At 43.0% G+C, this 14627-nt stretch overlaps 1 protein-coding gene across 2 annotated transcripts in view; it reads right to left on the bottom strand.

Annotated features, from left to right (window-relative positions):
* Nucleotides 1-14627, bottom strand: part of PLEKHG1 (pleckstrin homology and RhoGEF domain containing G1) — a 121631-nt gene that overhangs the window by 51590 nt on the left and 55414 nt on the right. For both annotated transcript variants that reach the window (XM_063632253.1, XM_055267423.2), the window contains exon 4: nucleotides 5025-5094. In XM_063632253.1, the coding sequence (XP_063488323.1) occupies nucleotides 5025-5094 (70 nt within the window). The remainder of the gene's footprint in view (nucleotides 1-5024; nucleotides 5095-14627) is intronic.

Below are 14627 nucleotides of genomic sequence, written 5' to 3'. Positions count from 1 at the left end.
ACCGTTCCCATCCTCCAAAGAAGCCAAACCTCTATTCTTTTCCCTTCTAGTCTGTTCCCTCCATTCCTCCACTGGTAATCAATTTTTAATCTTACAGGTTTTCCTCTCCTAGAAAAACAAATCATGTTATACCAGTGATCCTCAAACTTGAGTATCAGAATTACCTGGAGGGCCTGTTAAAACATAGATTGCTGGGTTTCTGATGTAGTAGGTCTTAGAGTAGGGCCTAGGAATCTGCATTTCTAATGAGTTCCCAAGTGACGCTGATGCTGCAGGTCCAGGACCACACTTTGGGAACCACAGTGCTGTACACACACTTTTATCCACTCCCTCCCCAGAGGAGTATATAAAGATATTCTTTTTTCTTTTGTTTTTGAGATGGAGTCTCACTCTGTCGCCCAGGCTTGGAGTGCAATGGCACGATCTCGGCTCACTGCAACCTCTACCTCCTGGGTTCAAGTGATTCTTCTGCCTCAGCCTCCCAAGTAGCTGGGAATAGAGATGCCTGTCACCATGCCTGGCAATTTTTTTGTATTTTTAGTAGAGATGGGGTTTCATCACGTTGGCCAAGCTGATCTTGAACTCCTGATCTCAGGTAATCTGCCCGCTTCGGCCTCCCAAAGTGCTGGGATTACACGCATGAGCCACCATGCCCAGCCGAGATATTCTTTACTGTTACTGCTTCACAGTACTTCATTACGTGGATATACTATGGTTGATTCAAACAGCTTCTTGTTTAGGGACATTTGGCTGTTTCTAGTCTTTTGCAGTAACAAACGTTACTGCAAAGAACAGTATTATGCTTACATGAATTTCTGTTAAGTGCATCCTTGGAATAGATCTCTCGATGTAGGACTGGTGGGTGAAAGGGTGAATTCAGATGCTGGACACATAGCCCAATTCCTCTCCATAGGGGCTGTGCCATTTTCTTTTCCTACAGTTATGAGTGTCTGTTTCCCCATGGCCTTGCCAACATTTCAAGCATTGTACCAAATTTTCAAGCACGGTATTTAAAAAAGTCTAAATTAGTTGTCAACTTTTAAAAGTTGAAAGATATAAATATTTTGATTTTGGCCAGGCACGGTGGCTCACGCCTGTAATCCCAGCACTTTGGGAGGCCAAGGCAGGTGGATCACCTGAGGTCAGGAGTTCAAGACCAGCCTGACCAACATGGAGAAATCCCATCTCTACTAAAAAAAAAAAAAAAAAAAAAATACAAAATTAGCCAGGTGTGGTGGCACATGCCTGTAATCCCAGCTACTCGGGGGGGCTGAGGCAGGAGAATTGCTTGAACCTGGGAGGCGGAAGTTATGGTGAGCCAAGATTGCACCACTGCACTCCAACCTGGGCAACAAGAGCGAAACTCCGTCTCAAGAAGACAAAAAAAATTTCAATTTCTAGCTTCTCCTGAAGAAGTATAAGACCCACCAGCCCTGGGCCTGCAGTTTCACATGGCAATGACCATCCCCAGGAGACCAGGCAAACACCTCGACTGCTACAGACTCCACCTGGGCCCCTTTGTGCACTTGAGTTCACTTATTGGTTCTTGAAGCCAGCCCTGGCTCCATGGATGAGAATGCCAGACTTGCCCAAGGTCTGTGGGCAAGTTAATGTACCAAATGGGGACTTTTCTCTGACTGGCTCATGCTTTCTGAGTTTCTTGCTTTTTCTTTCCTGCCTCTTGCTATACTCAACCTGGAATAGAACAATATCAAGTTGACTTTCCTTACAATTTGGGACCTGTAGGATCATTTGAAATACAAATTAGAAAACAATAGTTTCAATGAAATTGGGTTGACATTGCATAATATAGTGACCTACTCCTACCCAGCTATCATAAGACCTCATGACTTCTGCACGATTGAATTTCTGTGCATTTTGTGACATCATGGCTCTATTCCTATTTTAAATTGGAGGGTTTTGATTTCAATCAGCTGTATATCTTTAATTGGAATTAAATGCAAGTTTGCCCTTAGGTTTGTGCAGCTCTGTGGACCTTACAAATGATGGTTTCACATAAAAATCAACAGCTCCTAGTTAGATACCATTAGTTATTAAATATGCCACCCCAAATCCGCTTAGAAGGCTTTAGGGGAATGTGTTGTACAAATATATGTAATTTATAAGAAAAGATATTTCCTTCTAGTTCTTCAAATCTTTCAGATTGTAATTAGAGATGACATAGAAATGAGACATTTAATTATGAAAGAGCCAAAATATGATATAATCAGTGCTGACCAATCAAGCACCTGGGTCTCTCAAATATTTATTGAATAGGTAGCCACAGTAAAGCAATATGCATGATTTTAGGGTTTCTTCCGCCCCAGGGTCCTCCTCTCCCTCTCTGATTCCTGAGAAGTTTTCACTGGACACTACAAGAAAGACTTAATATGTAAACAGCATATGGGTAAGGTAACTTTGACTTAAATTCACTCTAATCATATGACTATCCAATATCCACACTTCCTTGAGGATAATTTCAGTAAGTGGGTGGTACATGTGTGCATGCTTGAGCGTCGGCGTGTGTGTGTGTGTGTGTATGCATGTGTGTGTGTGTGTGTGTGTATGCATGTGTGTGTGTGTGTGTATGCATGTGTGTGTGTGTGTGTGTATGCATGTGTGTGTGTGTGTGTATGCATGTGTGTGTGTGCACACACTCACTCCCTAGGCTCTAAAAGGAAGAAGGCATCAACAGAGAGAGAGCCACAAAACCAGGGAGAGTAGGCAGCTAAGGTGAGGTTGAGGCGCTAAAGACAGACTTTGTCTCCCTCCTAAACGTTGCCCTGGTTCAGCCTTGCTGCCAGCCAAGATGAGGGGTGGATGTGAAGGTGGAGGTAAAGGCAGCAAAGTGAGCCATTCTAGGTGTTTCCAGAGACCTAAAACAGACAAATGTTTACTGGGAGAAGGTTTGGCCTGCCCAGTAGGAAACTTTAATTTCTGTCCTTCAAGAGAACTGTAGGTTTATTCTTCTATGAGCATCAGGTAAAAAGCAACCATGTTCTCCATTTGTCGATAACGACTTCTGTAACCTACACATACCACGACAGTAAGCAAGGTCAAAGATGAATCTCTGTGCAGGCCCCAGTGGTTCAGATACAAGCAGAAGTCAACTGTCAGCTTCACCTCTTTCATTAATGGTCTCCCAATTAAAGCAATTTTCCATTCCTCCCTGGAGTTGAACAGTTGGTTGTGTTTCAGAAGACGTAAATCTTCTAAATGTCAGGCTGCTGAGTGAAAGGCAGGCAGCGCCTGAGCCCAGCACTCCCTCAGGATTCCCCGTTTCCATGCGAAAGTGCAGAGAGCTCAAGTCAGTCTTCTAATTAAACTTGGCAATATTACAATGAAAAGGAAGATTTGGGAGTTGGCAACATGGCACATAAACAAACTTTTATGTGAATAATTAAGCGAGAGCTAAGCATACGCTGGAACATCTTTAATCAACTTGTGATTACAGTTACCAGTAAAAGTCCAAACGTTTCCGAAAGCTTCTACGTTGTTTATGTGCTGTGGTTATTCTAACATATCTCCTTTGATATTCCCAGCATATCTTTTTAGCCATTTCGCCTTCTTTCGTTTCTCTTTTTTTCAAATCCCTGCCCAATTTTGACACAGGCAACTTGTGAAAAGGATTGTATGTGTAAGCTTACACATGGGTAAACATGTGTGCACACTTTACATGTGAACACACACACACAAAGTCAGGAGAGTTTTATATATGAGCCCATGGATTGTGCCTTTAAGGAACTTTGCTCCAATAAAACCCAGGGTGTTGTGTTTGGAAGCCATCCGGATGCATCTGCCACCATCAGAAATGACCCTGTGGAACAGTCTGGAGCCAGGTCAGACTGGAACGACATCTCCCAGTTCACACCGGACTCCGGGTGTGCTAATTCCCAGTGGGTCTCAAAGCGCCATCATGAACTTTTATTAAACCTTCGTGCATTTCAAACTACAACTGCAGACACCATATGAAAGTTTGCTGCAAAACAATTTCTGCTAAAGGCTTTCCAAACAAAAGTGGTTGAATGTTTAAGAGAATTTAAACAAGACAGGAATCTCTATATACTAGGCAGCATGCTAAGAAAGTAATGTGGGAAAGGTTCGTCGGGTAGGTTTCGGAATTCCATCTCCTATCCCAGTTCAGAGCACGAGCTCACTGTCATTTAAGCTTTGAAAGTCAAATCCTTTCCTTGTATTTTTCGAAACCACTGATGCAGCTTAAGAAAACAGTGGAAAAGTACATTTTTAAAATGTGGGAGATTAATTCTGCTCCTCTCTATCCCTCAAGAGATAATTATCTATATTAAAGATAATTATAGAGACTAGGCTAGTGCCACATATACGTAAAATACTTAGATTCTCTTGGACTTTCACTAAAACTAAACTTTCACTTTCACTAAACTAAACCAGTTTAGTGGTATTTTATATTTTTCTAACATTCATCTTCTTTTTTTTTTTGGACAGAGTCTCGCTCTTGTTGCCCAGGCTGGAGTGCAGTGGCGTTATCTCGGCTCCCACTGCAACCTCCGCCTCCAGGGCTCAAGTGATTCTCCTGCCTCAGCCTCCCAAGTAGCTGGGATTACAGGCATGCCACCACGCCTGGCTAATTTTTGTGTTTTTAGTAGAGACGGGGTTTCACCATGTTGGCCAGGCTGGTCTCAAACTCCTGACCTCAGGTGATCCGTTCGCCTCGCCTTCCCAAAGTGCTGGGATTACAGATGTGAACCACCATGCTCGGCCTATTTTTCTAACATTCTTCTACTCCGGACTCTCCCCTCCCAAGCTTTAAGTTTTTCCCAGCAAAGAGTAACATTATTCAGTTACTGTACAAGTTCTAGAAGAACTAGTAGATTAGCATCTCCCTGGCTCCTGGAACAATACATTTTTGCTACTCAAACAAACCAGAGAAAGATCAGTGACTAACTCTATCTGATATGAAACAAACCAGTCATTTTAACTTTAAAATGAAAAATTCTGTACTCTGTATCTGTCTCAGTTGGCCCAGAAGGATGAACCCCGCTTACCTTGGACACAAAACACTCTGCTATGGCCACAGGATCATTTTCACAGTTTTCCAAATCTTGCAGAAGTTCACTAATAAAAAAATAACAGCCAGGAAGTATTAGATTGTAGTCTTCTGGGTGAGTACATTTTGTATAATTTAAAAGTTTAAACATTTCCATGGCATTTACAAGGAATCATATAATTGGATAACTGAGGACCTGCTGTCATTGTATCCAAGGCTTAGGTAAGGGACTTGCCCAAGGTCATGGTGGCGCAGGGGATTAAATCCAGGTTGAACCCGTAACTCTCCCACCAGAGCTCAGCCCTGCCTATCTTTAAGTTTTGCAGATGTTTGTTATCATCTGCTTGAATGCTCACCCATGCTCATTCAGACATCAAACAGCTGCCTAGGTACCAGGTACAGTGTAAAGGATTAGGACCACATCAGTGAGCAAAGTGAGATGTGGGCTCTTGGAGGTCCCCAACCTTTTTGGCACCAGGGATCGGTTTCTTGGAAGACAACTTTTCCACAGACTGGATTGCGGGGATGGTTTTGGGATGATTCAAGCACATTAAACTTACCATTAGATTCTCATAACCTAGATCCTGCGCATGCACACTTCACAATAGGGTGTGCGCTCCTATGAGAATTGAATGCTGCCACTGATCTGACAGGAGGTGGAGCTCAGCTTCGCTTGCTGTCACCTCCTGCTCTGCAGACCAGTTCCTAACAGGTCACAGACTGGTATTGGCCTGTGACCTGGGGGTTGGGGACCCCAAGGCTCTGGTCTTATGGAGCTTCCAATCCATTGGAAGAGTCAAGCATTCAATGAAAAATCACACTAACGAATACAAAATTATAATAGAGATAGTGCTTTAAAGGAGAGTTATGCTGGGGAGGGAAATATCTTTCCTCAAATGTAATTCTATGTTATTTTTTTACTGGGAGTATCATTATTTTAAGTAACAGCATAATACTTCATTGTGTGACTATACCATAATTAATTCAATGAATCTCACACTATTGGATAAAATTCTATATATGGAATTGATGGGTCAAAGAACATTCTCAGTGTAAATGTTAACACATTTCTAAATTGCACTCCACATAAGTTATATTAATATACACTTTACTATGCTGTGTTTATTTTAATGAGCCATATGCTATATATTTAATAAAAAGTGAAGTAGTTCTACAGGAATTATGATAAAAACAAGCAGTTTCTAGTTTTCTGATTCTCATTCTCAATGGGCAGTGCCCAGAAGCATTTTTGATTCTTTAGGCGGTTTCTGCTCTAAGAAGGTCCATGTTTCTAAGCATGCTGATAATGTGTTTTCATTATTTTTCAGCTTTAGGTATTATTTACTTCTCAGTTTCCCCAAACTTACCCTTCTGTCTTCTCAACTAGTTCTAAGATGTCTCTCTCTCTCTCTTTTTTTTTTTTTTTTAAATTTTAGAGACAGGGTCTCACTCTGTCAATCAGGCAGGTCCTCCTGGGCTCAAGTGATCTTCCTGAAGTTCTGGGTAGTGTGAGCCACCATGCCCAGCCTTCTCAACTAGTTCTGTTATATAATTTGATTCAATTAAATGTCAGAATTTACATCTTTAAGACTATGTAAGTATTATGCCCTGTTAGCCTTAGAGTATACCATGATTTCATTTCCTTTCTTAGAGAATCATGTTTTCCCTGGAGTTAAAATTGTTTCTCTTTTTTTTTCTTTTTTTCAAGATAAACACTATTAATTTATCAGCAAATTGTATGCCAGAAGTATAAATCTTATCTCACTGTGTTCAAATATCAGATATTCTATGGTTTGCATTTCTTTCTTGGTGACCTCTACTCCAACCTGGACAGACTGCTTTCCAGGCCTGCTGGCTGTTTCTTCAACACCATCCTAATGACAGCCTTTGCTGGTCTTCTGTATTGCCATTTCCAATGTATTCCTTCCTTTGGGAGATTACAAAATCGAGCAATAGCTTTCTGAGTAAGAGTAACAGAAGGTATGCTTTCTGAGACTTTTCCTGTTTCAAAAATGTTCTCCCTTCACACTTGGCTAATGATGTCAGTAGATATAAAAGTCTTGGTTGGAAGTAATTTTCTCTGAGTACTCAGGGAGCTATTTGTCTACCTGTTGATTAATAGATTCCAATGCTGCTATTGAGATTCCAGTATCATTCTGATGATCCCTAGTCCATTCTGAAAGCTTTTAGAGTTTTCTCTTAGTTGACATAATTACAAAATTTTGTGATAGTAGGCTTTGGGTGGGTCTTTTTCATGCACTGAGCCAATGTACAAATTTGGGAAATGATCGGGATAGCAGTTCTCCAAGTGTGGTCTAACGACCCCTGGGGTTCCTGAGACGAGACCCCTTTAGGAGGTCCACAAGGTTGGACCTCATAAAAATACTGAGACATTATTAAATTTTTAAACTTTCATTCTCTCATGAGAGTACAGTGAACTTTTCCAGAGGCTACATGACGTGTGGTATCACAACAGATGGAAAGTTGAAGCAGATATGAGAATTCAGCTGTCTTCTAGGAAGTCAGGCAGTAACAAGATCTGTAAAAATGTAAAATAGTTCCAAAACAAACAAAAAAATTTAGTAGAAAAAGTAGTAAAATTATTTTTCTAGAAATATGTGGGCTTGTTCTTTTTTAGTATTAAATAAATAGATATCTTAACAGGTTCTCAGTTTTCATTTCTAACGTGGAAAACGAAACATAATAAAACATAAACAAGAAAGCTTTTTTGGTCCTTAGTAATTTTTAAGCATGTAAGAGATCCTGGACCAAAACACTTGAGAATCTCTGCTCCTGGCTGGGTGTGGTGGCTCATGCCTATAATCCCAGCACTCTGGGAGGCCGAGGTGGGCATATCACCTGAGGTCAGGAGTTTGGGACCAGCATGGCCAACATGGTGAAACCCCATCTCTACCAAAAATTCAAAAATTAGCCGGGTGTGGTGGCACACACCTGCAGTCCCCACTACTCGGGAGGCTGAGGCAGGAGAATCGCTTGAGCCTGGGAGGCGGAGATTGCAGTGAGCCGAGATTGCACCATTGTACTCCAGCCTGGGTGACAAAAGTGAGACTCCATTAAAAAAAAAAAAAAAAAAAAAGAAGAAGAATCTCTGCTCATAAATTATGTCTTTGATATTTCCTCCCTTGCAGTTTTAAAGTTCCTGTTACTCACATATTGGATCTCCTTGTCTAATACTCTAATTTTCCTTATTCTTCCTCTTCTACTGTCTATCTTCCTGTTTATTGCTCCATTTTTTTGGTGGGGGGAGACCTCCACTTTATGTCCCATCTTTTTATTCTTTTTATTTTTAGTTTTTTTCCCCATTTCTTTTATTGATTTTTTGTTTGTTTCAACCATCAGATTTTCAATTTCAAAGTTTTTTTTTTTTTTAAACATGCTTTTTGGATCTTTCTTGCTTATGCTTTTGCTCTTATTTCATGGGTGCAAAATCCTCCCTTATTTCCAAACTTGCCATGATGATGATGATAATGATTTTGCACTTTTCTTTCCTGTTCTTTGTTTTCTGCTGAGCTCCCTTTTTGATGATTTTAGCTTCTGTCATTCATGTTAGATGCTCTTCTCAAATTCTGAGTATATTCATTTGTCCTTCCATATTTGAAAATAAGCCACGACATCAATCGTTAACTCTTCGCAGGGATGGAGTTTATTGTGTGGTGTTCCTCATTCCAAGGCAGTGGTTCTGAAACTTTTGGCCTCAGGACCTGTTTATACTCTTAAAAAATTTAGTGAGTAGCATTATTTCCCATTTTTGCAAATTTTTAATTTCTAACTTAATAGAACATAGCTGGATTCTCCTATCTGCTTCTGCATTCTATCTGTTGCAATCTGTTGTTTTGGTTGAAGTATACAGGAAAAAAAAAATCCAGCCTCACACAGATATGTGACTGGAAAAGGAGGGAGTATTTTAATGGCCTTTCCAATAAGTATGGATAGCTTTCATAGCCCACTAATATCCTTCATATTACACTGAAACTCAGCAAGTGGTAATGAGTTAAAGGCCTCTTTGAGTCTGAAACCATATCAATGCACTATACTGTTACTTTATTTTATTATTTTTTTGAGACAGAGTTTCACTCTCTTGCCCAAGCTGGGGTACAATGACGCGATTTCGGCTCACTGAAACCTCCGCCCCCTGGGTTCAAGCGATTCTCCTACCTCAGCCTCCCACCACCATGCCCAGCTAATTTTTGTATTTTTAGTAGAGACAGGGTTTCACCATGTTGGCTGGGCTGGTCTTGAACTCCTGGCCTCAAATGATGGGCCTGCCTCAGCTTCCCAAAGTGCTGGGATTACAGACGTGAGCCCCCACGCCTAGCTACTGTACCGTTACTTTAAAATCCACTGGCCTATCTTGCACTTAGAAAGGATCTTTTAAGGCTGGGCACGGTGGCTCATGCCTGTAATCCCAGCACTCTGGGAGGCCAAGGTGGGCAGATCACAAGGTCAGGAGATCAACACCATCCTGGCTATCACAGTGAAACCCCATCTCTACCGAAAATACAAAAAAAATTAGCCAGGCGTGGTGGTGGGCGCCTGTAGTCCCAGTTACTCGGGAGGCTAAGGCAGCAGAATGGCATGAACCCGGGAGGGGGAGCTTGCCGTGAGCCGAGATCAGGCCACTCCGCTCCAGCCTGGGCGACACAGTGAGACTCCGTCTCAAAAAAAAGAGAAAAAGAAAGGATCTTTTAAAACAGTCCCAATTCCAAACATTCTTCTCTATATTCCTATAAAACACTCCTTTTGAAAGATCAGCAAATATAGTTCTGATATTTATATCATTTTCTTTTACAAAAAGATGGGAGTGATTAAATTAACTCTTTTCCCGTTTAAAAAAAAGTTCAGCTCTCTGCCAGCGCTCTTTTAATTTTACATAAACATGCTCTTTGAGGCTGAAACTAATCTGACTGATTTTCTTTTCTTTTCTTTACTTTTTTTTTTTGGAGATGGAATCCCGCTTCTTCTCCCAGGCTGGAGTGCAATGGCATGATCTTGGCTCACTGCAACCTCTGCCTCCTAGGTTCAAGCAATTCTCCTGCCTCAGCCTCCCCATTAGCTGGGATTATAGGCATGTGCCACCATGCCTGGCTAATTTTTGTATTTTTAGTAGAGACGGGGTTTCACCCTGTTGGTCAGTCTGGTCTCGAACTCTTGACCTCAGGAGGGATCCACCTGCCTCGGCCTCCCAAAGTGCTGGGATTACAGGTGTGAGCCACCGTGCCCGGACTAATCTGACTGATTTTCAATGTGAAAATAAAATATAAAAACTGTTCTTGGCCAGGCGTGGTGGCTTACACCTGTAATCCCAGCACTTTGGGAGGCCGAGGCAGGTGGATCACCTGAGGTCAGGAGTTTGAGACCAGCCTGACCAACAGGGTGAAACCCTGTCTCTGTTTAAAAATACAAAAATTAGCTGGGCGTGGTGGTGCATGCCTATAATCCTAGCTACTCAGGAGGCTGAGGCAGGAGAATTGCTTGATCCCGGGAGGCAGAGGTTGCAGTGAGCTGAGATACTGCCACTGCACTCCAGCCTGGGTGACAGAGCAAGACTCTGTCTCAGAAAAAAACAAAACAAAACAAACAAAAAAAAAACCCCTGTTCTTGGAGTAATCTCTAAACAGAACATCAGAATCATCTATTTCAGAAAAATTGGATTCATCAAATGAATCTTTGGCCAACAAGCATTCAAGAACGACGTTAACATCATGCGTAGGAATGCTACGTTTTCTAAAATTTGACATTTTCAGCAATCGAGAATTACTATATTTTGTAAATGGAAATACCACTACTAAAAACAGAATGCTATAAAGAGAATGATGTCTTTTGTTTCCAAAGTCAATATACTAGAGTGATGTGAAAATAATAATAAAAGCGAGATATGTCGTGGTAAAGTCATCTCAGGGTAAATGCTACACCTGTGAGCGCCACTGTCCAGTATTCTCATGGAAAATAGGAAAAGAGCTTAAGGAGAGTCGAAATCACATCATTCTGACCTGAATACCGGATGAAGTAAGAGAAAAGGTCTAAGAAAATGACAGCCAGAGGGCCAGGTGCGGTGGCTCACGCCTGTAATCCTAACACTTTGGGAGGCCGAGGCGGGTGGATCATGAGGTCAGGAGTTCAAGACCAGCCTGGCCAATATGGTGAAACCCTGTCTCTACTAAAAATACAAAAATTAGCCAGGTGTGGTGCTACTTGGGAGGTTGAGGCAGAAGAATCACTTGAACCCATGAGGTGGAGGTTGCAGTGAGCTGAGATCGTGCCACCGCACTCCAGCCTGGGCGACAGAGCGAGACTCTGTCTCGAAAAAAAAAAAAAAAAAGAAAAGAAAAAGAAAATAATAGCCAGAGAAACATTTCTGGGCCAGTGTTTCCCATTAGTAGAGGATGGGGTGCTCTGGATGTGTTGTGTCCTGGTCTTTCAGTACAGGCCCTCTCTCTTAACAGAGAAGAACTGTGAGCAGACTCCATCATGTTCTTTTTTTTTTTAGACGGAGTCTTGCTCTGTCACCCAGGCTGGAGTGCAGTGGTGTGATCTCAGCTCACTGCAACCTCCACCTTCTGGGTTCAGGCAATTCTCCCTCAGCCTCCTGAGTAGCTGGGACTACGGGCACTTGCCACCATGCCCGACTAATTTTTTGTATTTTTAGTAGAGACAGGGTTTCACTGTGTTAGCCAGGATGGTCTTGATCTCCTGATCTCGTGAGTGATCTGCCGGCCTCAGCCTCCCAAAGTGCTGGGAACACAGGAGTGAGCCACCGCGCCCGGCCTTGTTATTTCTCATAGTACAACAGAAACACTTCTTGGCAGGCCAGGCATGGTGGCTCATGCCTGTAATCTTAGCACTTTGGGAGGCCGAGGCGGGTGGATCACCTGAGGTTAGGAGTTTGAGACCAGCCTGACCAACACGGTGAAACCCTGTCTCCACTAAAAATACATAAATTAGCTGAGCGTGGTGGCAGGTGCCTGTAAGCCCAGCTACTCGGGAGACTGAGGCAGGAGAATCACTTGAACCCAAGAGGCAGAGGTTGCAGAGAGCTGAGATCACACCATTGCACTCCAGCCTAGGCGACAGAACGAGACTCTGTCTCAAAAAAAAAAAAAAAAAAAAAAAAAACAAAAAACTTCTTGACAATATTTAACCCCCTGTGTTTCAAATTGTATGTTCAGATTGCCTCCAAGCTTTAGTTTCATCTCACGAGTGGACTTGCCGGTAGGAGGAAGTGTCTTGGGGACCCGGCCAGGCTCCAGGTGTACCTCATCTGTGAATGAATGCCTGGCACTCAAGAACCACAGAGCTGGGAGGGCACTCAGATACCTTCAGTTCCGACCCCTAATTTTAAGGTGAGGAAACGATGGCTTATTAAAGGAGGCAGCTTACCTTAGGCCACACTGCCAATAATGCATGGCCACAGCCATGGTTAGATTCAGGCCTTCTGAATCCCAGACCTCCACTCTCTTAGAAACACATCTATTGAAAGATTTGTTTGCTGTTCCACTCAAAGCTGAGGGCCAGACTCCACACTGCCATATCTTCAACATGGTACTGCCTACTAGACAAGTCTTGTTTGAGTTACCTGGTCAGCTTTCCTTTACAACCTTTTTCTAGAACAGGATAAACACAATAAAAATGGTACTAGTAAAGAGAAAGTAATGGCATTCCCCCGTGCCCTTGTCACTGGGGCAATCATCCCCATGAAGCTGTTCCTATCCGCTTTGTTTGCTTGCTATTCAATAAGCAATTCCTAAAAGACTGGATGTCAGGCAAGGAGGTTACAGGGGTAAAGAAGGTGGACAAAGGCCCTGTCCCATGTGTTTATGTTCTGACCACAGGTGAAAAGTACTAATAAGTGTGAATAAACAACATAATATCACACCGTATTATGTGATATGAAGGAAATAGAGGGTAGTATGATAGAGAGCAACTGAGGCTGGGCAAGGGTGAAAGAAGGTTGGGACAGTCAGGGAAGGTTCTCTGAGGAGGTGATATTTGAGTGCAGGAAGACTTGGAAGAGAAAGTCATTTAGGAATGTGATTGCAGGCCGGGTACAGTGGCTCACGCCTATAATACCAACACTTTGGGAGGCCGAGGCGGGCGGATCGCCTGAGGCCAGGAGTTTGAGACCAACCTGGCCAACATGGTGAAGCCCTCTCTCTACTAAAAATACAAAAATTAGCCAGACATGATGGCAAGCGCCTGTAATTCCAGCTACTTGGGAGGCTGAGGAGGGAGGATTGCTTGAACCTGGGAGGTGGAGGATACACTGACCCTAGAATGCACTACTGTACTCCAGCCTGGACAACAGAGTGAGACTCCATCTCAAAAAAAAAGAATGGAATTGCAAACCAGGATAGAATGAGCTTGGTGGGTTCTCCTGTGAGGTATACAAAGGAAACCACAGTGGCTGGAATTTGGTGGGCAACAGAGAGTGTGGCGGGATAGAGGAAGACATCTCACTATAAAAGATATGCAAACACGCAAAGGACTATGGGAGCACAGTCAGGGCCTGGAATGCAGTGCATCAGCCACTGAAGACACTCCTAAATACCAGACACGGGATGATTCTACAGTTATAGCCTCAGGGGGTGGAGACTACGGATTTCTCATTCAATCAGTGTAACTAATGTGCAACAGCACATGTGCACCAGGATTGCATCAGTGTGGCTAAGGTGCAACCGCACATGTGCACCAGGATCGCATCGGTGTGAGTAATGTGCAACCGCACACGTGCACCAGGATTGCATCGGTGTGACTAATGTGCAACCGCACACATGCACCAGGATCGCATCGGTGTGGCTAATGTGCAATCACACATGTGCACCAGGATTGCATCAGTGTAATATGCAACCGCCCATGTGTACCAGGATTGCATCAGTGTGACTAAGGTGCAACTGCACACGTGCACAAGGATTGCATCAGTGTGACTAATGTGCAACTGCACACGTGCACCAGGATTGCATCAGTGTGACTAATGTGCAACCGCACATGTGCACCAGGATTGCATCAGTGTGAGTGATGTGCAACCGCACATGTGCACCAGGATTACATCAGTGTGAGTGATGTGCAACCGCACATGTGCACCAGGATTGCATCAGTGTGAGTGATGTGCAACCGCCCATGTGTACCAGGATTGCATCAGTGTGGCTGATGTGCAACCGCACATGTGCACCAGGATTGCATCAGTGTGACTGATGTGCAACCGCACATGTGCACCAGGATTGCATCAGTGTGAGTGATGTGCAACCGCACATGTGCACCAGGATTGCATCAGTGTGGCTAATGTGCAACCGCACATGTGCACCAGGATTGCATCAGTGTGACTGATGTGCAACCGCACATGTGCACCAGGATTGCATCAGTGTGAGTAATGTGCAACCGCACATGTGCACCAGGATTGCATCAGTGTGAGTAATGTGCTACTGCACATGTACACTAGGAGTAAGAAATAACTCACAGATTGTGTTTTGTATTCTAAGCTAAATTAGAGTCATCTTGTCTTCGGGGTTTGGATATTTTCTCGTTTCCTTGAGTACTTTAAATATTTTCTCCTTTTTGAGTAGGACTGTTAAAACAATTATAAAAT

Source organism: Symphalangus syndactylus, chromosome 2 (genome assembly GCF_028878055.3).
Source record: "Symphalangus syndactylus isolate Jambi chromosome 2, NHGRI_mSymSyn1-v2.1_pri, whole genome shotgun sequence".
Lineage (NCBI taxonomy): Eukaryota > Metazoa > Chordata > Mammalia > Primates > Hylobatidae > Symphalangus > Symphalangus syndactylus.
The sequence above is the reverse complement of the archived record's forward strand: the minus strand, read 5'-3'. Positions and strand labels throughout refer to the sequence as shown.